The sequence below is a fragment of the Parasteatoda tepidariorum genome, chromosome 5, assembly GCF_982258835.1.
Source record: "Parasteatoda tepidariorum strain Cologne lab strain chromosome 5, Ptep-v5.0, whole genome shotgun sequence".
NCBI lineage: Eukaryota > Metazoa > Arthropoda > Arachnida > Araneae > Theridiidae > Parasteatoda > Parasteatoda tepidariorum.
This window is the reverse complement of record NC_141759.1, coordinates 42236128-42259850: the sequence shown is the minus strand read 5'-3', so window position 1 is coordinate 42259850 and position 23723 is coordinate 42236128. Positions and strand designations below refer to the sequence as shown.

Below are 23723 nucleotides of genomic sequence, written 5' to 3'. Positions count from 1 at the left end.
GAATTTTAAGTTGCAATGGAGTAGTAGCAAATCGGATAAGTTAAAAACTAATAAATCAAATTTGAAAGCCATAATATCATCGTTTAAAAGATATCAGAATTTGAAAAACCATGTAAAAGATGTAAAAAAAAAATCAATAACACAAATTTGAATGTTGTAATAGTATCATACAAAAAATATCAAAATTTCAAAAACCAGTTGAAAAGGGCCGAAAAAATTAGAAATAACTTCTGAAAATACTATCAACAAACAGCGTGAAATTATGATGAATCGAACAAATCAAAAAATCTTTATTTCAATTTCTTTTGTTCTTGAAGTATTGACATTTCCAAGCTACATTAGGAAGAAAAAAAAAAAAAAAAGAATTCAAAAATAAATAAAAAAATACTTAGTTAAAAGTTTAATATATTTGCAAGCTTAAAAAGTTTTGACTGCAAATATATATATGCCTTCAAAATTAAATATAAAATATTAGTGAAAAAGTTCCTTTTTTTAATTTTTGAAGGCAGTTTTTCTTCAATAAAATATGTAATAAACATCATATTGATTTTTGCATTTGAAACTGGGAACAATTAAATGCATTATAAACACAAACAAAGATTTCAAATAATATTAAAGAAACTAGTTTTTTAAAATAATTTAAATTTGAAGATTGCTTTATGCATAATTTCTATAATATAAGTTTATTCTCAAAATAGGAATAATTATTGATAAGACAGACTTCATGCTTTCTTTTAAAACAGCTAATTTTTAGCTTGTGTTGAAGTTGAAATTACCAAGTTGAAAATCTTCATGGGAATTTTTCATAATTGTAATAATTGTTGTTACTTCTTCAATCGCAAATAAAAATAATAATTAAGTAATGTAAAAATGGGAATAAATATCACATTTTAAAAGTATGAACCTGTATATACAAACATGCAGTGCAAAGTAATAATAAAACACCCAGAATAACTTTGATTGAATTTAAAAAATTGGATAATTAGAATTAGAATTGTCAGGAACTATTTGACAGATGTAGTACAAATTTAGTATTTTGCAACATAAAATTAGCTTTTAAAATGATACAGAAATGTGTATACCTTCAAATAAAACTTTTTCGACAGTTATTGAATAAAATAATAATTACTTATCTTTTGCATGGAGTTATCCTTAAATAAGCGAATTTTATAATCGTGTGCAAAAAGGTTTTTGTTTTGCGAAAAACATACCGAGATACGGCAAAAAACACAAAAAGTAAAAACTTTAGAATGCTCTCCTGAACAAACCATAGGGATCATATTTTTAAGATTGCAGCTAGCCCTTATATTTTGAGGGTATGGAATCCGTCAAAAAAAGGTGTGTTTATTCAGAGAATGTACGTTTATCAGTTTAATTTCCCAACTAAAAGTAATGCTTGCATTAATTAATTAGCATACTTGTCGTCATCTCTCTCAGATCCATTAATAATGAGCTTTAGTACATTAAAATTCGATCATTAGGTCAAAAGTTATTTAGGGTGTTTTATTTTCTTTTTGACACTGCAACTATTTTTTTTAAAGGTGAGATCACTTTTGAAATCTTCCTAAAAATAAAGCTAACAAGTACCAATATTAATTGCAGTTTCTTGTTTATCTCCAGTCAATACCCAGAACCTGATATCAGCCTTTAGGAGATCCGAAATTGCTTCAGGAACACCCTTTAAATTAAAATAATAATAGATAAATGAATAAGTTTTGAAACTTTCAAAACAAATATAGTAGTCTCAGCTTATTGTGATTGCGGTTAATGTTATCAATCGCCTATTATAATCAAACTCACCCAGTTTCAATTTATTTGTAAGTTAAAATTATTGCTTTCTGTGACCATAACATAATTTATCAGCATTTTCACTTATTTTCTTAAAATTTCTTTTATTTTTATTTGTTTTCCCTTTAATTTTTACTTATTCTTATTATTTTATATTTCATTTATACTCTGCATTCAAAAGGAAACATTTTTTTCCTTGTCCCAATGTTATAATTTCGGAGAATTCTTTTACAGGATGCGTAGCCAAATTAAATAACAAAAAATAAGCACCTTTTAAGTACTTTTTAAGCACTCAATAAATATTTTTAAGCACTATATACATTAACAAAATGCAAAATAATTTTCAAAGACTTTACATGATCATGATAAAATAACTGTTTCTGATTGGAAGAATTTCTTTTAAATTCTTCCAATCCATTTTTTTTAAATTTTCATTTTTATTTTTAGAAAATGGGATATTCTGAACACATTTTAAAATAATGAATATAAGGAGAAAAAGTTAAAAATCAGGACAAACATGAACCATGATTACCATTTTAGTTTATTATTTAGAAAGGATATTTTAAATATTTTTTATAATGAGAACTAATTCTTTTTTATAATGAGGACTAATTACCTGGAAAATATTAAAGGACAGAAAAAAAGCTAAAAAGTGGTAGGTAGCTTGAGTAACACTAGTATTTTGCTGCTACTGCATCACAAAATAGTATAAAAATATTATTTTAAACAGCAATAATAGCCATGACAAGTTTTTTTAATGTTTGATACAATTTTATATTGTTTACCTGAACTGTGGTATTTGTGTGAATTGCCACAATTTGGAAGAATTAAACATTTTCTTTTTAATGTTATTACACCACTGATTTTCAAATGAGAAGCAATTATGTGTCACAAACTTACACAAAGAATAAAAAAACATAATACTTTATCTTCTATAAATTATTGGAATTTGAATCCTTCAAGAAATGCTTTTTATTAAGAAATTAAAAAATATATATATCACCTTAATTTTCCTTAAATATCTCCAAGGTTTAAATTATATTTAATTCTTAAGATTACAAGTTTATCTATGCATTCTTAATTTTTATTTCCCACAAAATGAGAGAAATCTAATCACTGATTGTAATTAATAAAAATCAAGAAATAAAACAAAAATAATTGCAAAAGATACCTCTTGAAGTCTATCTTCAATAGCTGTGGCACCAAGTAGAATTAAATTCTATAAACAAATAAATAAACATTTGTATTAAATAGGAAGTCTACATTAATTAAATGATGAATTGTACAAGTTTCGTAAAAGTTTGGCTCGAACTTGGAAGGATAAAGGAATGAAATTGAGTTTTTTAAAAAAATGCCTATATTATTGTTGTATAAATAGAATACATAAAACAAATTAAATTGGAACATGTTTAAAAACATAGAAATATTTCCCTATATATTAGAATACAAAAGAATATTTAGCCCCTAGTTTTAGTTTTTTAGACTGATTGTTCAATTCATTGATTATTAAAAATAAGAACCTGGAAAATTTTTTTGTTTTACTCTAAGATCTAACTTTTGCCAATTAAATTGTAACTTATTTATGAAGAATATTAACATTTTAACTAGGATACAGATTCAATGCTATTATTTGACTATTAAACAATGTACAATAAATGATAAAAACAAAACTGTTTTGAGAGCTTACAGTTTCGATAAGTTGAGCTGCTTCTTGCATTTTTCTTTCTCGATACTGAATAGCTGTGCTAGCTTTATGGTAGGTATCTTTCCATTCCTGGATTTAAAAAAAAATTAAGTCACATTTCAAATCGAACGATTTGGCATACTGAGAATGGAATATTTTAAAGCTACCTACATCATAAAAGTCTGGTGAAATTTCAGCCACGGCAAGGCACAATGTTCTCAAACCTACACAGTAATAGATTTACATTGTTATTATTTTAATTATTTACTCAGAAAGTAAATAAAATTATAAATAACAATCACATATAATTCTTAATACAGTAGGGAACCTATTATCCGGAACGAGAGGGAACACCGCTAGTCCGGTTAACTGATTTTTCCGGTTTTCTGAATCGCTACAAAAAGCCGTTTTATTATTGTTAAACCCAACTAAAAAAATATATATAGTTGGAAATAATCTTAAAAAGAAGAAAAAACGATGAAGTAATACACTAATGATTATTTCCAAAATGATGGTAAGGTAAACATCTTTCAAAAAAGAAAGAAAAATCCTAAAATCTTATGAGGAAAATTTTTTTTTTTTTTTTTTTTTAAAAAATGGCGGGAAAATGTATCGAATTTCGTTCCGGTTTTTTGGTTTTCTGATTTCCTGATAACGGGTTCTGTACTGTAGTATGAAATTTAACTTGCCATATCAAATTATTGGGTGTTCCAAAAAAGAGAAGAAATTTGAAAACTGAAATAAAGAAAAACAAAAAGAGAAATTTACAGTTTGCTGCATTCTATTTAGTTAAAGTTTTTTCTCTCTAAATCTCAAAAAATTCGGTTAACCCCTTAAAAAGAGTTTTAAAGGTGAACAGATCTAATGCAATCTGAGAACAAAATTTAAAAAACACCCATGTAAATAATTTTGTTTAATGGTTTAACATGGAGTAGAAAACATTAAAATGGAGAGAAATCTTAGTTTCTAAGGAACAATGCCCTTTAAAAAGAGTTTTAAAGGTGAACAGATCTAATGCAATCTGAGAACAAAATTTAAAAAACACCCATGTAAATAATTTTGTTTAATGGTTTAACATGGAGTAGAAAACATTAATATGGAGAGAAATCTTAGTTTCTAAGGAACAATGCCCTTTAAAAAGAGTTTTAAAGGTGAACAGATCTAATGCAATCTGAGAACAAAATTTAAAAAACACCCATGTAAATAATTTTGTTTAATGGTTTAACATGGAGTAGAAAACATTAAAATGGAGAGAAATCTTAGTTTCTAAGGAACAATGCCCTTTAAAAAGAGTTTTAAAGGTGAACAGATCTAATGCAATCTGAGAACAAAATTTAAAAAACACCCATGTAAATAATTTTGTTTAATGGTTTAACATGGAGTAGAAAACATTAATATGGAGAGAAATCTTAGTTTCTAAGGAACAATGCCCTTTAAAAAGAGTTTTAAAGGTGAACAGATCTAATGCAATCTGAGAACAAAATTTAAAAAACACCCATGTAAATAATTTTGTTTAATGGTTTAACATGGAGTAGAAAACATTAAAATGGAGAGAAATCTTAGTTTCTAAGGAACAATGCCCTTTAAAAAGAGTTTTAAAGGTGAACAGATCTAATGCAATCTGAGAACAAAATTTAAAAAACACCCATGTAAATAATTTTGTTTAATGGTTTAACAATGAGTAGAAAACATTAAATTGGAGAGAAATCTTAGTTTCTAAGGAACAATGCCCTTTAAAAAGAGTTTTAAAAGTGAACAGATCTAATGCAATCTGAGAACAAAATTTAAAAAACACCCATGTAAATAATTTTGTTTAATGGTTTGACATGGAGTAGAAAACATTAATATGGAGAGAAATCTTAGTTTCTAAGGAACAATGCCCTTTAAAAAGAGTTTTAAAGGTGAACAGATCTAATGCAATCTGAGAACAAAATTTAAAAAACACCCATGTAAAGAATTTTGTTTAATGGTTCAACATGGAGTAGAAAACATTAAAATGGAGAGAAATCTTAGTTTCTAAGGAACAATGCCCTTTAGAAAGAGTTTTAAAGGTGAACAGATCTAATGCAATCTGAGAACAAAATTTAAAAAACACCCATGTAAATAATTTTGTTTAATGGTTTAACAATGAGTAGAAAACATTAAATTGGAGAGAAATCTTAGTTTCTAAGGAACAATGCCCTTTAAAAAGAGTTTTAAAGGTGAACAGATCTAATGCAATCTGAGAACAAAATTTAAAAAACACCCATGTAAATAATTTTGTTTAATGGTTTAACATGGAGTAGAAAACATTAAAATGGAGAGAAATCTTAGTTTCTAAGGAACAATGCCCTTTAAAAAGAGTTTTAAAGGTGAACAGATCTAATGCAATCTGAGAACAAAATTTAAAAAAAAACATCCATGAAAATAATTTTGTTTAATGGTTTAACATGGAGTAGGAAACATTAAAATTGAGAGAAATCTTAGTTTCTAAGGAAGAATGCCTCAAACCACACATTTACATTTTCTTCAGTTTTTCTCTATTTACTTTTTTAATCATCAGTAATTTTTGGGATTCTTAGAATTTAAAATGTTAGTGATCTTCATTGTCACTTTCCCTTTCTTACACAAATTTACTCAAATTTTATCTCTATTTCTGGTATTTTTTTTTTTTCTAAGCATGGAATACTAATGCCATGTCAATGCAATGTTTCATGAAATGAATAATGATTTAGAGTTTTCTATCACATATCTTAGGGTTATGTCTTACAAAAAATTGACTACATGTGGTACTTATTCACATAATCACAACTGAAAAATATTACATAAAATACAATATATAATAAATATTACTTAAAATCTGAATATCTAAAATACTGTACAAAACATCAGTAGAATTAAAAATGTAAATTCTAGAGTAATACTCTATTGCTCTAGAAATTGTATATCCTATAGTGCTTAGAAATATAGGGCAAAATTAACAGTTTGTCATCACTGGTCACAGGGCAACAAAATATAAGGAGTGTCAATTGCCACTTTTGTCACCTTAAATGCATCCCATGTGCACTTTATTTATTATTTTAAAAACTAAGGAATTATAAATACTTTATAATATTATGAAAATCACTTTAGTTCATGTTTATTTCTTAAAAATTTTAGAAATAAACCTGGTAATGATTACTTTTGAGAAATGTTTCAAAAGAAACACCTTACATTATTAATGCTAATAAAGCTTTACATTATGAATGCTGTTTTTTTACTTGTTTAAAAAAGTTCTATTTTAGTAAAAGTGGCCAAATTTAAAGATGCTAAAGCTGGCCACGGGCCAGTAGCAAAATTTCAGTTTTACATCATACTCAAAAAGCATGAATGATGGGAGATTAGAAAATCATAAGCACAGAAATGTTACACAATGATGTATGAAAATGTTAAGACATAAAGTTTTATCATACCACTACTAGCAAAATCTTTTAAATGCTCAAGAGTTATATCCTTGTTGTGTGTCTGTTCACTTAACCTTTCATATATCACTGTATCCTAAAACAATATAAAATGGAGACGTTAAAAATATAAAAAGAAAAAATGCAAAAAATTATACACTAATAAAATACAGCACATTTTGATATGACAGATGGTGACAGATTAAACAATCATAATATAATCAACAAAAGTCTAGAAATTCCGATTAAAAATTATTAACAAAAGCTTCTTTTCAAAGGAATATTTCAACACTTAAAAGGTTCCAAAAATAAAATTTTGATATTTTTATGGAAAAGCAGCTAAATTTTGAGGTTTTTTTTTTCTTCTTCATGTAATCCATTTTTAAAAATATTTTGAGACATTAAGGTTGTGCAGGGCAGGAAAAAAAACAGAACACCATGAATGACTTATGATCTAATTACTGGATTCTCGCATACTTAGACTCAATCTTATGAGTTTGAGGAGCTTATTGAAAATATGCTAATTAATTAGTGCAGAGAATATTTTAAATTACAAAATCAGATACAAAAAAAGTACTTTTTCTGAATAAACAATCTGTTTTTCTTGATGGATTTAGGATTTCTGACCCTCAAAGTCGAGAGGCCATGATCTCCCAAATAAGATCTCATTAGTTTGGTCAGGAGAAATTTAATGCTAATTTTTGCATATTTTGTCATGTCTTGAGAATTTTGTAAGCAAATTGAAATATTTTTGTACAAAATTATTTTATATAAAGAAAATTCAATTCAAAATGCGCAGTTTACACAAAAAAATGTCATAATTATTTTATTTAATTATAGTAAAAAAAAGAAGTTTGGATTGTAAAATACATAAATTTATACGTCATTTTAAAGAATATAATTTTGTATGTCAAAATACAAAATTTAAATTAAATCAGCCAAATCGTTCTTGTGAAATTAAATTTTAAACGTTAGAGTTTTTAAAGTTTGATAGCTCAGAAATTTAACAAATTTTGTCACAAAAAGTACAATCCTTAAAAATGATGTAAAAATTTGTGTCACACACAATTTAAAATTTTTTCTGCTCCTAGTAAATAAAAGCATAAAAATTAATAAATAATTATAAAAAATCATCTTTCACATGGCTAAACGAATTTTGTATGCAAAAAGTAAAATTAACATTATGGGCTCCAAACCTTTGACCTCTCTCTAGCTCAACATATTGGGTTCATATTTTCCAGATTGCCATTACTCCCATATTTTGAAGGACAAAAATCCAACTGCGTCAATAAAGGTAAGTTTATTCAAAGAAAGAATGATTTTGTGTCTGATTTCATAACTTAAATATAATCTGCATTAATTAATTAGCATATTTAAGATTAGTCACTCAAACCATTAAGATAGAGTATCACTAGATGAAAATGTCATAATAAAATCAAAAGTTTACCAGAAAGTTTTGGTTTCTTTTTTTGCACAACTTACAGCACAAATCAAATATAAATGTAAAAATAAAACATTTTATCATCAACATATACTTACAGCTCCTTTACAGTAAAGCTTTATTTTCCCATTCGGACATCGAACAATTACAGACATTCTTTTACGATCACTAAAATAAAAAACAGAAATATACCATGAAAAGTCATGATTAAAAAACTTAATCTGTTATAAATTATTTAACTCACCTATTAAATTCTAAAACATTCAGAATTTCATACTCTTCTTCTTCATCCAACTAATGAATAATAAAATTTCAATTTCAAATAAAATAATTTTAAAGACAATCATGGTGCTTATCAGTTGAAATATTTGATAAAATAATAACTGTTAAATTTTAATATTAGAATACAGACATAAGACAATTAGCTTGAATTTTCAAAAACAAAGGGAGTGTAACTATTTAAAAGAAGGAACTATTTCGTTAACACTTTTTGATAACCAAAATAAACAGTTACAAAATTACTAACATTCTCTTTTATTTTGTTTCAAAGCTATTTTCTGTTCAGTCAACAAATTTAAATACTTTAAAGATTATATTCAGGGTTGGGTTTTTGACGTCAAAAAGTGGTTTTTGACATGACAAGGGTATAATACTGGTTTAAACCGTCAAAAACCCGTCAAAAATGTCAAAAACTGAAGTTTGCCAAGAAAATATATAAACTTCAAAACTACCAACAGTTGCCATGCATTAGATTGAAATTTAATTATACTATAGGTAATCAGCAGGTTTTAAAATATTTTTTAATTAAAATTAAGGTAAAATAACAGATTTAAAATCTCAGAAATTTATATTCAAATGCATGTGCAGAAAAATTTTGCACAAAAATTGTTTAAATATTTATATTTAAAAAAATTTTTTTTTTTGATACTTAAGAAAATTAAAAGTTTATTACTATGCATTTTTGACATATAAGGAACATATAACTAATATTTATAAGGAACTTACAAGTTATGTTGTATAAATACAAACTTGATACAAGTGTATAAATTTTTTTTTTTTTAATGTTATACCGAATATCTTTATTATCCAGTATGTTAATTTGAATTTAAAAGTAGTTATATTTATGAATAATGATAAATATAATTCATATTGTTTATTATATTTATTTATAATTATTACACTTATCATTTTAAAACAATTTTTATCTCTTAATTTTTTTTCTCCACTTGTATTAAGAATACAAGTAATGCATATCTTGAAAGCAAGAAGTAATTATTCAACAGCTGAATATTTAGATATATTCAACAAACCTATATCGTATTCAGCAAAATGAAATTCACAAGTATTTGGATAAACTAAATTTTCAGCATAGTAAATGAATAGGCTGAATATACTGTAAATCGACACTAACTACACTGTGTATTTAACAGAAAGCACTTAAATTCGTATTGTCTTATGTTAAAAAGATTATTAAGAAGATTTAAAAGAATATTAAAAAGATTTTTCTTTAAAAGAAGATGTCTAATGTACAAAACTGCTAATGTTTATCTTTAAAAATGTCTAATTTTTAGTATAATCTATACTATACGCTAAATTTGGTTATAAATAAATTTCTTAATAATATCACTGCAGATTTTCAATAACACATGAAAATGAATACATAATATTACAAAAGATGTGAGTTTTAAGTACAAGATTTTGGTTACTATTCAAAATATAAGTGTTTCTTCAAAATTTTAAATTTATTTTTTCTAGAACATATTTAGAAACACTATCCCTTATAAAAAATATATAAATTTTATGTATTAATTAAATTTCACATATGAATATAGGTTTTTGACATTTTCGACATTTTTGACAGTGAGGTTTTTGACGTGACGGTTTAAACCATGGTTTAAACTGTCAAAAACTGTCACATGTCAAAAACCTGCCAACCCTGATTATATTACAGGGTGCGTAGCCAAATTATTCACCAAAAAATAAGCACCTTTTAAGCACTCTTCAAGCACTCAAAAAATATTTTTAATCACTTTAAAAAAATATTATAATTAGGCAGGGTTGGAAAGTTTTTGACAATTGTTCGGCTTTATCTTGTTTTAAAAATCATGTAAAAAAAGAAAAAAAACTTTTGGCATTGTTTTCGACAATTATAACAAATCAATTCTTCAAATTTTGACAAAATCATGAAATTTTGAATCATGTAAAACAAATGGCATTTTCATATGCTACGTACTGAAAATACGCCGAAATAGATTGGGGTAGAATGAATTGTGAAAACGTTGAATAGAACAATGTGAACTGTGTCTTTTTGAATAATTCATAGCGAAAATCAACATGGTAAGGGAAAAATCTCATTTTAAAAAAGAGAAAATTAAGCACTTTTTAAAAACATCCAATGAAAAAAGCACCTTTAAGGGCTTTAAAAAAATAAATAAGCACCTTTAAGCACTTTTTAAAAACACTACGCACCCTGTATTAGTGTTGATAATCCCTAGGGCATTTGCCACATACTTTGGCAATACAATATTAGATATAATGGGCAAACGAGAGGCACTCTGCGATTCAGATCACTGTTACAAAGACAGAATTTCCATTATCAGGAATTTGGCAAATCTTGATTGTTGCACATTATTGAGGCCATTTGCATAAATTTAAATTTGACAAGGCAATAATTCTTTACAATTCAGCTCTTTCCCACCCCTAAGTTCTAATAAAAATGCCGTATTTTATTCCATTTCGTCAACTTTTTTCTCCTTTGTTTTCTTGCATCAAATTTCCCCCCCCTTTTTTTTTTGGTAACTGTGCCTTTTCTTTATTTCGACCTTGTTCTGCTTTCAGAATTTATCTGTTGCTACATTGAGAATGAGTGGTATGTTCAAATGATGAAATTGAGTAAACTTTTATTCAATATCACAAAGCAAAATGAAGTTTTAGATAAATAAACCTTTTTTTCTCCTTTCTAAATAAAAAAATTTAATAATAATTTCAACTGTTTGCTATTCCAAATACAATGACTGAAGGGACTGGACAAATATGTAACAATGTTTTGCATTTTTTAACAATTTTGAATTGATTACTTTCGATTGAAATAATTTATTTCATAGTCATTGAATCTTATGGCAATAAGTGCTTAGGAAAAAAAAAAAACAAATTTCATTTAATAAATTTTTGACAAAATTTAAAATTACCCAAAATAATGAAATCTCTAATCAATTGTTTCAAAGCAACTAAGTTTAAAATTTATAAGAAAATTTATTCACTTACAGCTTTTATAATGACATACTCAGGTGTTCTTGTTGTAAACACAAAACCTAAATTTTTTGCTCCTTTTACAAGTGCTCCTTCATCTAGATAAAAATAATTATAGATTTATAAGTTAAATGCTAAAATTCTAAAAAAAACTTGGCTAAAAAAATATCTAATTATGGAATTCTACTAAAATAAATAAATAAAAAAAAAAACAAAAAAACAATAGATTTAAATGGATTAAGCACATTTAAATTTATCCTTCTGTTAAGAAAAATTATCTAGTTTATTACATTTATTGCTCTGCTGCAAAACTTTATATAATAAAAAATATCTTATGGGCAATAGACAAAACTATATTACAACTAACGTTATTTAAATTTTAAACAGATTTTTTAAACAAATAATTTCATTTTTCAAACAAATTTTTTTTTCTTTCTTAAAGAACTTAATTTGGTTAAATATAAAGTTATTTAATTGTAATTCCCACGATACAAAGTTATTTTATTTTATTTTATAACCGTCGTTGAACAGCCGACCCAATTTTATGGGTTTACGACTACTAATGTTCAACTACGTAGCCTTGTAATTTTGAACCCAATCAAGAAGACAAGGAAACTCTTGGATCGAGTATTGGGAGAAATTTGCCTTCGTGGAGGACTTTTTGATGGAGCTATTCCACATTTGAATGGAGAGGAAGACCATGAAAACCTCCCACGGTTAGCCTGACGGCAGGGGACCCTAACCCATGATCTGTCTACCACTGAGTGATATTTCACGTCAGTAGTGTGGCGGATGCAAGTCGGATGCAGAATTCGTATAGACTGGGATTCGAATCCGGTTCACCTCATTGGAAGACGAATGCTCTATCCTCTGAGCCATCGCGGCTCATACAAAGTTATTGGGAGTCTTGGAGGTTAAGGGTCCCTACATTTGAAATCAAAGCATGAATGAATATAGCAGTGTTATCAGCCTTGTACACCAGCTGCCTTTACTTCTGAGACAAGCTGGTACACATCAATTTGAAACTGGATCACTTTTTGTAAATAGATTTTTTAACATTAACAATTTAGAGCATAGTACATCTGCCAACATGCAATTGTATAATCCTTATGTGTACCATAGTATTATCATGAGGATTATCTTTGTACTGCAATCAAATTTTTAGTTAAAAAATAAGATAAGGTTGGTAAAACTAAACTATTTTATTACAACTAAAACTATTTTATCACAAACGTGGTTAACTACAAATACTTTCTTTTAAATGTAGTGACTACAACCACTTTCGAAATGCAGTAACTACTTTCCTACTTTAAGTAGACAAACTTTGTTGGAGATCTTAATAATAAAAAAAATGGCTTCTTATTTATGTCCAAACGAAAAGTTTGTTAATCTAAAACATTTTTTTAAAATTTGTTCATTTACGCTATTAACTTTTTATGCCTCTCTCGACTATCAAAATTTAGTTAAAGAAATGATAGGAAATTATCAAATATTGCAATTATGTAACATATTTAATGCTCCTTTTTTTCCTTTATGAAATTAAGTACATCAAAAACATGCTCCTTCCGTTGAAATAACACCAATATTTCATGAGTGTACATTCGCATGCATAAGTGTGACTAAGATAAATAATCTAGTATTCATAATGGATAGTTTAAATACCAGTTATACGTGATTCTAAATATGCTATTTCTGTTAACGCTCAGCCACATGAGCATTTTCATTGCATCCATTGATGGATTCACAAAAATTAGAACCCATCAAATTTTTAAAAAATAACTAGTTGCGTTAAAACCTTGTTTCCTTACCAAACTAATGCAAAAAGTTTTTTCCAGGAATTGCTATAAAACTGGGTTTTTTATGTGCTGTACTACTCATTACACAACTTAAAAATAAAAAAAAAATAAGTAGCCCGCTACAGTACAAAAAAAGTAGCAAGTACAGTAGTTTCATTGCTTGTAGTATACTACTTTCAATCACTGGTAATAAGTTTAATTCACACAATTTACAAAACCTGATCATAACTAGAAAAATGTAGATGTTGAGAGGAAGGAGACTTCTGAATTGTCATTACTTAGTCCGAGAATAATATGTTCTGCAAAGACTTTTATTTTACGATAATGTTGGTCACAGTTTTGCACAGGATTGCCACTCAAATCTGAAAGAAAAAAAATTCCCTGTGTTTTCCCTGTACACGTTATACGCAATATATTAAGAGGAAACAACAATTACTGTGCTCTTGTGTGAGCTATATTGGGCTAACTATATTTATTAGTTTCAATTGCTGGAAAAACAGCTGAACATACTTAAATAATGCTATGGTAAATGAAATAGTTTAGTATAGCTGAAATATTATGGTTAAATATCCCATCGATTACGCTTTGAGTAGTCACCATTTTTTAAAAGATCCAAAAAAAAAAAAAAAATATCCCCGTATTTTCCCAGTTTGTAAAGAAAAAAAATAATCAAAATTCCCTGCATTTTCCCTGTTAATTTAGGTAATTTTTAAATTTTCCAGTTTTTTCCTGTTCTCCCTGTGGAGTGGCAACCCTGTTTGAGTAGTTTCTACTTTAGGGGTTCTAGGTAACATTCGATGTGTATGGGAAAGCGAAAACTTATAACACATTTTTAATAAAAAATATGTAATATAAATTATAGATATTTTTAATTAATATTCAGATAAACTATATAGGAGCAATATATTGAAAATTAAAAGAGGTACAATCTGGAAAAGTAGATTTAAATGCCTACCTGGAGAGGCTGCTTGGTATTGTACGTCATCGGATTGTGAATCTTTTTCAGGAACGACAGTATGACAAACAGCCATCAAAGTTAAAAATTCCCTTATGTAAGGAGCTGTGGCCTACAAATATCAAGACATTACATTTATCACAAGATTATTTCGACAATTATCTAAATACAAAGCATAAACTTAATTACTAAGATAAAAGTTTTTCTTACATGGCCACTTAGGTAATTTTGAATCAAGACATCTCTGTCAAAATCTTTCTCAGGATCCCTGAAAATATAAAACATTTGTGAAAGTTAGTGATTGTAAGTAATAATAAGCAAGGAACACAGAAAAAAAACAAGCAATAACAAATAATAAAATATTTTTTCATGATTTAATAATTTCAATGATATTACTAACAAACTTATTTCGATCTTATAAGAGAAATAAATGTTCAAAAGAAAATAAGAAGCATAAAATGACAAACCCATATTTGACACCAGCTATTGAACACTGCTTGAATTCCATTATATTTTCTGTTAAAGTCCCGGTTTTGTCAGAGAAAATGTATTTTACTTGCCCTAGTTCTTCATTTAAATTTGACGTTCTAGCCATAGCAGGTGTATTACTTTTTTCATCATACATGTGAATATCCTGAAAAGGCAAGAATATAAGATATTTATTTTTATTCAATATCAAATACATAGGAAGCAAATTTAAGGAAATTATCAGATATTCATAACCAACTTCTTTTTGATTAGGAATACAAACACTCAATTAAAAGTTACACAGACATAAAGTTACTATCGGATGAAAATAACAGAACTGAATTGCAAGGAAATGTATACCAATGTAAATAACACAAAAAGAACAAATAAATAAAAAATATGAAAAAAATTAAAATTTGCCTACATTACAATATTTTTCTACGCTACTACATTCCAAGACAAAAATAACTCTAATTCTATGAAATAAATATTAAGTTATCACTAAATTAATATTTCAGAATTTTTTAAACAAGTCATATCCAACTTAGAATCAGTTTTTAACTTTTATAGATACATTTAAAAATTTTAGTTGTGAAAAAGTAAAATTGTGATAGATAATTCATTTATCATATATTTTGTAAATTAGAAAAAATGTTTTGCAATGATGTAGTTAAAAGTTACATACCATATTTATGAAAATAGCTTGCATATATCGAACTAGCTCCAAGGTCACTTGCAAACTAATAGGTATCAGATTATTGTAGAGAATGATAAATGTTAGAAAAGTGTAGCCAAAATTTGAGCTGGTAAGATCTAGAAAAAGCAATTCATTTTTTAAAAAGACACTGCAGCAATTCAGAAAATTACACATTCATAGTACTGACAATGACGGTGTAACATTTGATCAAACAAATTCATAATATTTTGATCCACTTCTAACAGAAAATAAATTTAAATCAGCACTTATTTACATACATTTTTAAAATATGAAAAACTTCTGAAATAAATATCTGAATTTTTAAATAAATAATAAATATTTATTTAGATACACAATGAAGGAAAAAAATTAAATTTATTTTTTAAGAAGACGGACATTTCTACTTAACAGAGTGAGTATATACAGGGTGTCTCAAAAACGTTGCAATAAAATTTTGAAAAACTAGTAGTTATAAGAATTTAGAATTTTAAAATATAATAACCACAGAATCTCATTCTATGAAAAATTCATAATAATTTAAACATAAATTGGTATTTTTTAATTTATAAAAAATTATTGGTTTTGGTACAAACTTTTATTTTATTTGAAAAGATTTTATTTTTATACTTAAATTACCCCAACTTTTATATTGCAGTTCTGTAATAATCATCCTTAACAGATATTTTTAGGATCCTCTTAAAAAAATAAGAGAAAAATATAAAAACAGTTAAGGTCGCAAATTAAAACTAAGAAAAAACAAAAATACTACTTAAATCTGCTAAATCCCAGATAAGGAAGGAGGTTGTGCAAAATATCAAAACATGTTTGATTATCACTTGAGATTTATAGGTATTTTGAATAATTATCTTTCAACTCTTCTGTTTCTTCCAGCAATAAAACAAGTTTTGACGTTTTGTACATCCGACTTGCTTGAAAGTGATTCTTCAAACATGAATAACATTTTCGTTTTGCCCACCTTTAACTATTAATTTGCTACCCCCAATTCTTATACTTTTCAAAATTCAATTTTAACAAGGATGCATTAAGAGTAGCGATTGCAAAACACTTTGCATGTCTGAAAACTAGTTTGAGGCTGTTTAATAATAGTGATGTTACCGGGTAAAAATATATATATTGAACATGTTTAATACACACTAATATGCTCATATTAGCAGCGATTCTTAATAACTAATATGAACTAACAAATTAAAGAATAAACTAGCATACCATCAATACCCAAGTACCAATCAGAAAGGGCATGCTTTTTTGTCCATAATTCACTAGCTATGGCACTGATAAGGCACAAAAGTATGAGTAACAGGAATAACATTAGAATCTAAAAAGGAATAAAATTATTTAACCAATAATCATGATAATCAAATTTTAAATGAAAATACATTCAAAATTTGGTAATAATTTGAGACAACTTAACTATTTTGAGACAAGAAAAAAAAAGACATTAAGCTTGCTTTTACATAAAACCACATATTTAAAAATATGTAATTAAAGTCACAAAAAAACGACATATTTAAAAATGATGACAATATTCGTGAAATTTATCTTTTTTCATGTGTCTGTAGTATCATTACAGTCACTTTCTCATTAAAAAAAAAAAAATCTATACTGATGTACATTTTTAGAACAAGTTACAAATCAGGTACAAAGTGCAAGCACCATTTTAAAGACAATGATAGAAACTATATATCACTTAAAAATTTCAGTTATGTAATTCAAATCTATGGAATGAATTTTTAATTGTCTAATTTATCAATAAGTAATGTTGAAAATAAAAAAAATGATCAAGAAAATATGAGTGCAATAGTTACATGCAAAAAAAGTTCATCTTTTAAAATTTGATACTTCCTTTCATTTTACTTATCTAATATACTGCGGGAAATTAAATGGCAGTTAAGAGTTTTTGCTTAAAGAATTATATAACTCATCAGATTTAAGTAATCTTACATTAAGTTATTTTAATTTTGGAAAGTAAAAGAATTAATTCAATCGTTTAACAAAAGTAAAATTTATGAAACATTTAATAATCTCTTCAGCAATGAATGAAATGAAAGATACGTTTGTAAGGTTTGGTGAGTGGTCTCATAGATGAACAACTGTGCTAGTTAGGATGTTACAATCATGCATACACAGAGAGTAATAATAAATAAAGCCCCTAGACACCAAATCAAATCAGTCCAGCACAAGTGCACACTATAATTTGAATGTAACCAGTAGATGCACCACCACAAAATGAAGCTCCAGAGATAGAAAGAAAAATATCAAATGCTTAAAAAATGGATAGAAAGATATCAAATGCTTGAGAGGTGGAAAGAAATATATTGAAAATGACATAGGCAATATAGTCAATTGACACTTATACTTGAAACAATGTTAAAAGAAAGTGTTTGCATGTAGCTTATGCAACTGATGTCCTAAGTGCTTTGTAGCTAATAGCAAATATTTTAAATGCCTGTAAGGTTATTTTGTTTGTATCTCTTCGTTCTTTTATGTAATCATTCACTAAATTCTCAGTCAAGAACGTGAAAGCTTTCTACATAGTACAATGTAATAGTTTTCTTCAATTATTAAAACAAAAGCATTTATTCTCACTTAAATTAGTTGTTTTTTCAGATACTCATTTAGTTGTTTCTGCAACTTAAAAGCTTTAAATATAAGAAAAATAGTACAACTTTTCAGATTCCTCCAGACTAATATATTTTGTTCTTTCAAATGTAAATCAAAAAACTTAATAACCTCTTTAGCAATTAATAGCATTTTTTAGGTAAGCAGATAAATTATAAATGCTTTAATGCTGAGGGAAAATAAAAAACCAAATTTTATACATAAAATAAAATGTATATTGTTATAACACAGAATGTCTATACAATTTTTATTAACAATTTCCAGAATTGACAATGTGAACTTTTTTAATGTGAAGAAATCTCTCATGTGCCACTTCAAGAGCATGTTAAGAAAGTTTGGCTGTATGTGTTGTATTAAACAACATCAAATAATTACATCTTTTCTTTCCTATACATAAGCATTCGGTATATCCTATTTTCAACAATATATCCTGATAAGTAAATCATAGCATTAATGATATAATTACACCCAATCAAAATTTAAGTAAAAGCTAAGTTTAACTTTACACATTCTAAAAAAGCTTATAAGTTTTAAATGACAACAGCAATGAAAAAAATTATCCATATCAGTCATGGCTTATATGACTTTGATATCAATAATTATCTTTTGATATCTATCGATATTTATATCGATGGATAATTTATAAATTAAAATGACTTTTATATTGATAATTGTATGAAAAACAAATGTTTCTTTTCAATTACCTGGTTGTTTGTTATTTTATCCACAGTAGATCTTTTTAAAGGGGCAGTAGTGGAATTCTAATTGGAGAAAAAATGTTTAAAAAATGAAAAATTAGCAAAAAAATTAAAGTCAGACATTTAACAAGTTTGAAATTCTAATTTTCTTACCATCATCAATTTTGTTTCATGTCCAGTATAAACAACAACACCTGAAAAAAATACACAAATTTACTTTAAGTTCTTTTTGTTGAGTTTTTCATACAAATTTTGTTAACAAAAAATATTAAAGCATGTAGTTGAAAAATTTTTCTTCCTAATTTTCGGTTCTTGTAAGAGGATGCTAAACCTGCCAACCGTAGTTTTGATTAAAAAAAATTATATACAGTGAAATCTCCAGGAAAGACAGCCTCTATTTGCAATCAGTTTTGGAAGGCACAGAATTTTTTCCATAGACTTTGTGTTGAATAAAACCTTTAGGATAGACCGTTAAAATCTCTCTCTCAGCTACCAGGCAAACATCTGTCCCAAATGCAGAAAAGGTCTAATATGGAAACACAAAGAATATCAAAAACAATTTAACAAAACAAATAAGTAGATTAAAATATAGTCTAAATATTTGTGTGAGGCTCTAATTTAAAGAGCCCTTTTTGAAAATGCAACCTCATTTTGCAGTCAGAGTGAACTAAAAATGATGCTATCAATGATTTACTTTTAGATTTGAAAGTTAAATTAGAAGAAAAAAAAGTTATTTTAGAAAAAACAAGCATCTCAAACAAACAAACCTCCTCTTATCTTTTAATGCTAATTAATTTTTGTAGTGCCCTTCGCCAGAGGGCGCTTCGCACACTCACCTCCGAAAAAGTATTAATCAGAAAGAGAGAGAAGCATTCTCGGGACTGACTTGCGAAGTCAGATACGATCATGTCACTAATTTATTTATCTTTTTATATTATTTTTATATATGTTAATAATAAACAGTGTTGTCTATATAAGTGATAGTTATTTATGAGAATCAACCACATAATATTCGTGAAGGAATATTACATTGGCGCAGTAGGCGCCAGGATACGAACTGAATCACGTGAGTAACTTTTCTTCATATTTTTATGGAAAATGGCTTTCCTAGCGAAAGGTAGGAAAGAGGATTTGCAGTTTATTGCTGCTGAATTGGGTGTTGAGAACACCCAAGATTTAAAACTTTATGAGTTAAAAACAGCGATTGTTCAGAACACTAATTACGAAGAACAGTTTGTTAGAGAAATGTTATCTTCAATAATGGATAGACGAAAAGAAGAAAATGAAGAAATGAAACGAAAAGAAAATATGGAGTTAGAATTGCGAAAAGCAACTTTAGAATCAGAAAAGGCGAAGCTCGATTTGGAATCCCAGTTAGAACGCGAGAAAATAATTTTAGAGAAAACAAAACTTGAGAAAGAATCACTTTTGGAATTAGAGCGTATTAATTTAGAGAAAGTTAAATTAGAGAGTACGCTTAAGAACCCAAATAGTGTAATGATCTCCGAAAATATAAATATAAATTCAGTCGAAAATTTCATACATAGCGTTCGCACTTTAACTCTGCCGATTCCTAAGAGAACAGAAGGGTGGAATTTATTTTTTTCATCCCTAGAGAGAGCTTTTAATACAAAAAAGGTACCCGAAGAATTAAAGGGAGAAATTTTGTTAAATTTAATGGGGGAGAAAGCTGCCAATATTTTGATTTACATTAAGGATGAGGATATAAAGGATTATCAAAAAATAAAAGACACTATTCTTAGAGAATTTGAACCAACGCCGGGAGCATGTTTACTAAATTTTCAGAGAGCAAAACGTTTACCGAATGAAACCCATGTCCAATTTGCGTCACGTTTGGCTACCGGTTTTGAGCAGTATTGTAAATTGCGAAACGTTTCTGATTTCGAAACATTAAAAGAACTAATAGTTAGTGACAAATTATATCAATCACTCGATCAGGAAACCGCGACGCACATAAACATAAAACAGGAAAGAAATTGGTTTAAGCCTTTGATTTTGGGTAAGGAGTGCGATTTATATTTTACATCAAAAAATAAATCTTTTTACGAAGTGCATTCACCTAACGCTAGATTTATCACAAACGAATATAATTCGCGAGACGAAAGGAAATATATTCCTCCTCAAAAGCGGAGAGAGGAATTGAAATTAAAAGAAAATAAAATAAACAAAAAACTAGAATGCTACATATGCGGAGATAACCATTTAGCAAAACATTGTGGGAATAAATTTTCAAAAGTGAAAGTAAAAGAAAATGCTGTCATTGCAAAAATCTCCTCCGAACATTTTTATCCATCTGTTGACCTTCACCCTTTGAAGTATGTATCAGTGTATGTGGGAGGGGGGAAGAAATTGAAATGTGTAATAGATTCTGGAACTCAAATTTTTGTTTGTAATTCGAATTTGATTCCTGGCGCCGCTGATGAGGAATATGGAAAGATTATTTTGAGTTCGGCGTTTGGGGAGCATGTTGAGGCTAAGTTAATAAAAACAATGGTCTCATTAAATAGAGATTCGGCATTAAATTATCCCGTAGAATGCATTATTGCACTGACAGATAAATTAAATGTAGATGCGTTGATACCACCGTTTTTGTATGAGAAACTGATTTCGTCAGACTTGGAGAGTTCTTGCGAGGGGGAAAGCAGTGAAAATCGGTGCGTATTGCAAAAAGAATCAGCACACGTGTTAGTACAACAAATTAATGAAAAGGATATTTTGTCAGAGGGGGAAGAGAGCGGTTGCTCATTGAGTGGGAGTGAGACGAATATTTTAAACGAAGATTCTAAATTTTTTTCGGATTATTATAAATTAAAAGAAGAGCAAACTAATTGTATTTCATTAGAGAAAGTTCGCGCGGAATTAAAACAAAACAAAGGCAATTTTATTTTAATGGATGGATTAATTTACCATAAGGATAAAATTCTTAATGAATCAGTTATACAGTTAGTTTTACCAAAATGTAGGCAAAATAAAGTTTTAAAATTGGCACACGAATCCGTTTTTGGGGGTCATATGGGGGTTAGGAAAACAAAAGAGCGAATAAAATATAGTTTTTACTGGCCGAATATGAGGAAAGATATAACGGAATTTGTCCAAACTTGTGAAGGGTGCCAACTTAGAAAAACTGAGAAAATTGGCGATAGAGCGCCCATAACTCCTGTGGTTCGTCCCGAACTTCCTTTCGAAATTGTGAATGTGGATGTCATTGGTCCTATAGACCCACCATCTAGCAGAGGACACAAATATGTACTTTGTCTTGTTGATCAAAATACTCGCTGGCCTGAAGCTGTGCCGTTGAAATCGCTATCTGCTAAAACAACTTGCGATGCTTTACTTACAATTTTTACAAGAACTGGTATACCCAACGTTATAGCTAGTGATCAGGGGACTAATTTTAAGTCTGCCCTAACTCAAGAATTTCAGAAGCGTATTGGTTCGAGTCCCAGATTCTCCTGTCCGGGTTATGCTGCTGCGAATGGACTAGTGGAAAGGTGGAACCGAGTACTAAAAGATATGTTGCATCACGTAATACGTGAAGATCCAAGAGGTTGGGACCTTCAATTACCGTTTCTGCTATTCTCGTACCGAGAGGTTCCAAACACCACTACTGGGGTATCTCCTTTCAAGCTACTCTATGGTAGAGAGGCCCGAGGTCCATTGTCTATCTTGAAATCATCTTGGTCTGGTGAAATTAGAATCCCTACCACTTTGTCTCAGTCAGCTATTGACTATCTTCAAGAACTGAAAGTCAGACTGGAAAAGGCTGCTGAAAGTGCCTCATTGATGGCTGCTGACAAACAGAAAGCATACAGTGACTATTTTAATAAAAGATCTTCAGTACGAAATTTTAGTGTCGGTGAACATGTAGTACTTTTAATCCCTGATTCTGCCGATAAAATATATGCCCGATGGACTGGTCCAGGTGAAATTGTCAAGCACTGTTCCCCACATTCTTACATGGTAAAATTACCAGATGGGAGAGTGAAACAAGTGCATGTAAACAAGATAAGGAGATTTCATGCTAGAGTTAATTCAATTGGTGTGATATTTGAAAATGAGGACGAATTTGGTGAAATTATTACAGTACCTGAAACGAACATTGGAAAAGTTATGTTTGATTCACAATTGGACTTAGAACATTTGAGTGATGATCAGAAAAGAAAATTAATTTCTTTGCTGAGTAAACATCAAGAACTTATGACTGGAAAATTAAAGAAAGCAAATGTTAAAGAGCATAAGATTCGACTCATACCTAACAGTGAGAGGAAGAGGCCTTATATATACCGTATTCCGGATGCTTTGAAAGGAAAAGTAGATGAACAGATAGAAGAGCTTTTAGATGCTGGTTTAATTGAAGAGAGTTCCGCTGAAATTGCTTATCCAGTGGTGTGCGTTAGTAAAAAAGATGGAGGGATGCGGATGTGCATCGACTATCGAGCGTTGAATGCTGTGACTATAACGGACGATTTTCCTATGGAAGATACTACTGAGTTAATACATACTATAGGGAAAGCTAATGTAATCTCAAACCTAGATCTGCTAAAAGGTTACTATGCTATTCCCATGGAGGAAGCAAGTTACGATTTAACTTCCTTTAAAACTCACAATTCTCAGTACAGATTTCGAGTTATGCCGTTTGGACTCCGGAATGCTGCAGCAACGTTTCAGAGAGTGATGAACAAGGCCCTAGCACCATTTAAAAGGTTTTCACGAGCATATATAGACGATATTGGTATATTTTCTAATAGTTTTGAGGAACATCTAGTACATCTGGAGTTGATTCTGAAAAGATTAGAAGAACTCAATTTCACTGTTAACCTGAATAAATGTTCTTTTGCTAAACCAAGTATCAAGTTTTTGGGACATA

The 23723-nt window shown here is 28.3% G+C and overlaps 1 protein-coding gene across 7 annotated transcripts in view; it reads right to left on the bottom strand.

Moving 5' to 3' along the window:
• The window catches only part of ATP8A (ATPase phospholipid transporting 8A1), a 75118-nt gene that overhangs the window by 37413 nt on the left and 13982 nt on the right, over positions 1-23723 (bottom strand). For all 7 annotated transcript variants that reach the window (XM_043048171.3, XM_071185391.2, XM_071185392.2 and 4 more), the window contains 15 exons: positions 18989-19029; positions 18842-18898; positions 16725-16833; positions 15486-15613; positions 14800-14966; positions 14543-14600; positions 14333-14444; positions 11597-11679; positions 8577-8626; positions 8431-8500; positions 6904-6988; positions 3644-3696; positions 3476-3562; positions 2960-3007; positions 1588-1678 (listed from right to left, as the gene is read on the bottom strand). In XM_043048171.3, coding sequence (XP_042904105.1) covers positions 1588-1678; positions 2960-3007; positions 3476-3562; positions 3644-3696; positions 6904-6988; positions 8431-8500; positions 8577-8626; positions 11597-11679; positions 14333-14444; positions 14543-14600; positions 14800-14966; positions 15486-15613; positions 16725-16833; positions 18842-18898; positions 18989-19029 — 1239 coding nt within the window. The remainder of the gene's footprint in view (positions 1-1587; positions 1679-2959; positions 3008-3475; positions 3563-3643; positions 3697-6903; positions 6989-8430; positions 8501-8576; positions 8627-11596; positions 11680-14332; positions 14445-14542; positions 14601-14799; positions 14967-15485; positions 15614-16724; positions 16834-18841; positions 18899-18988; positions 19030-23723) is intronic.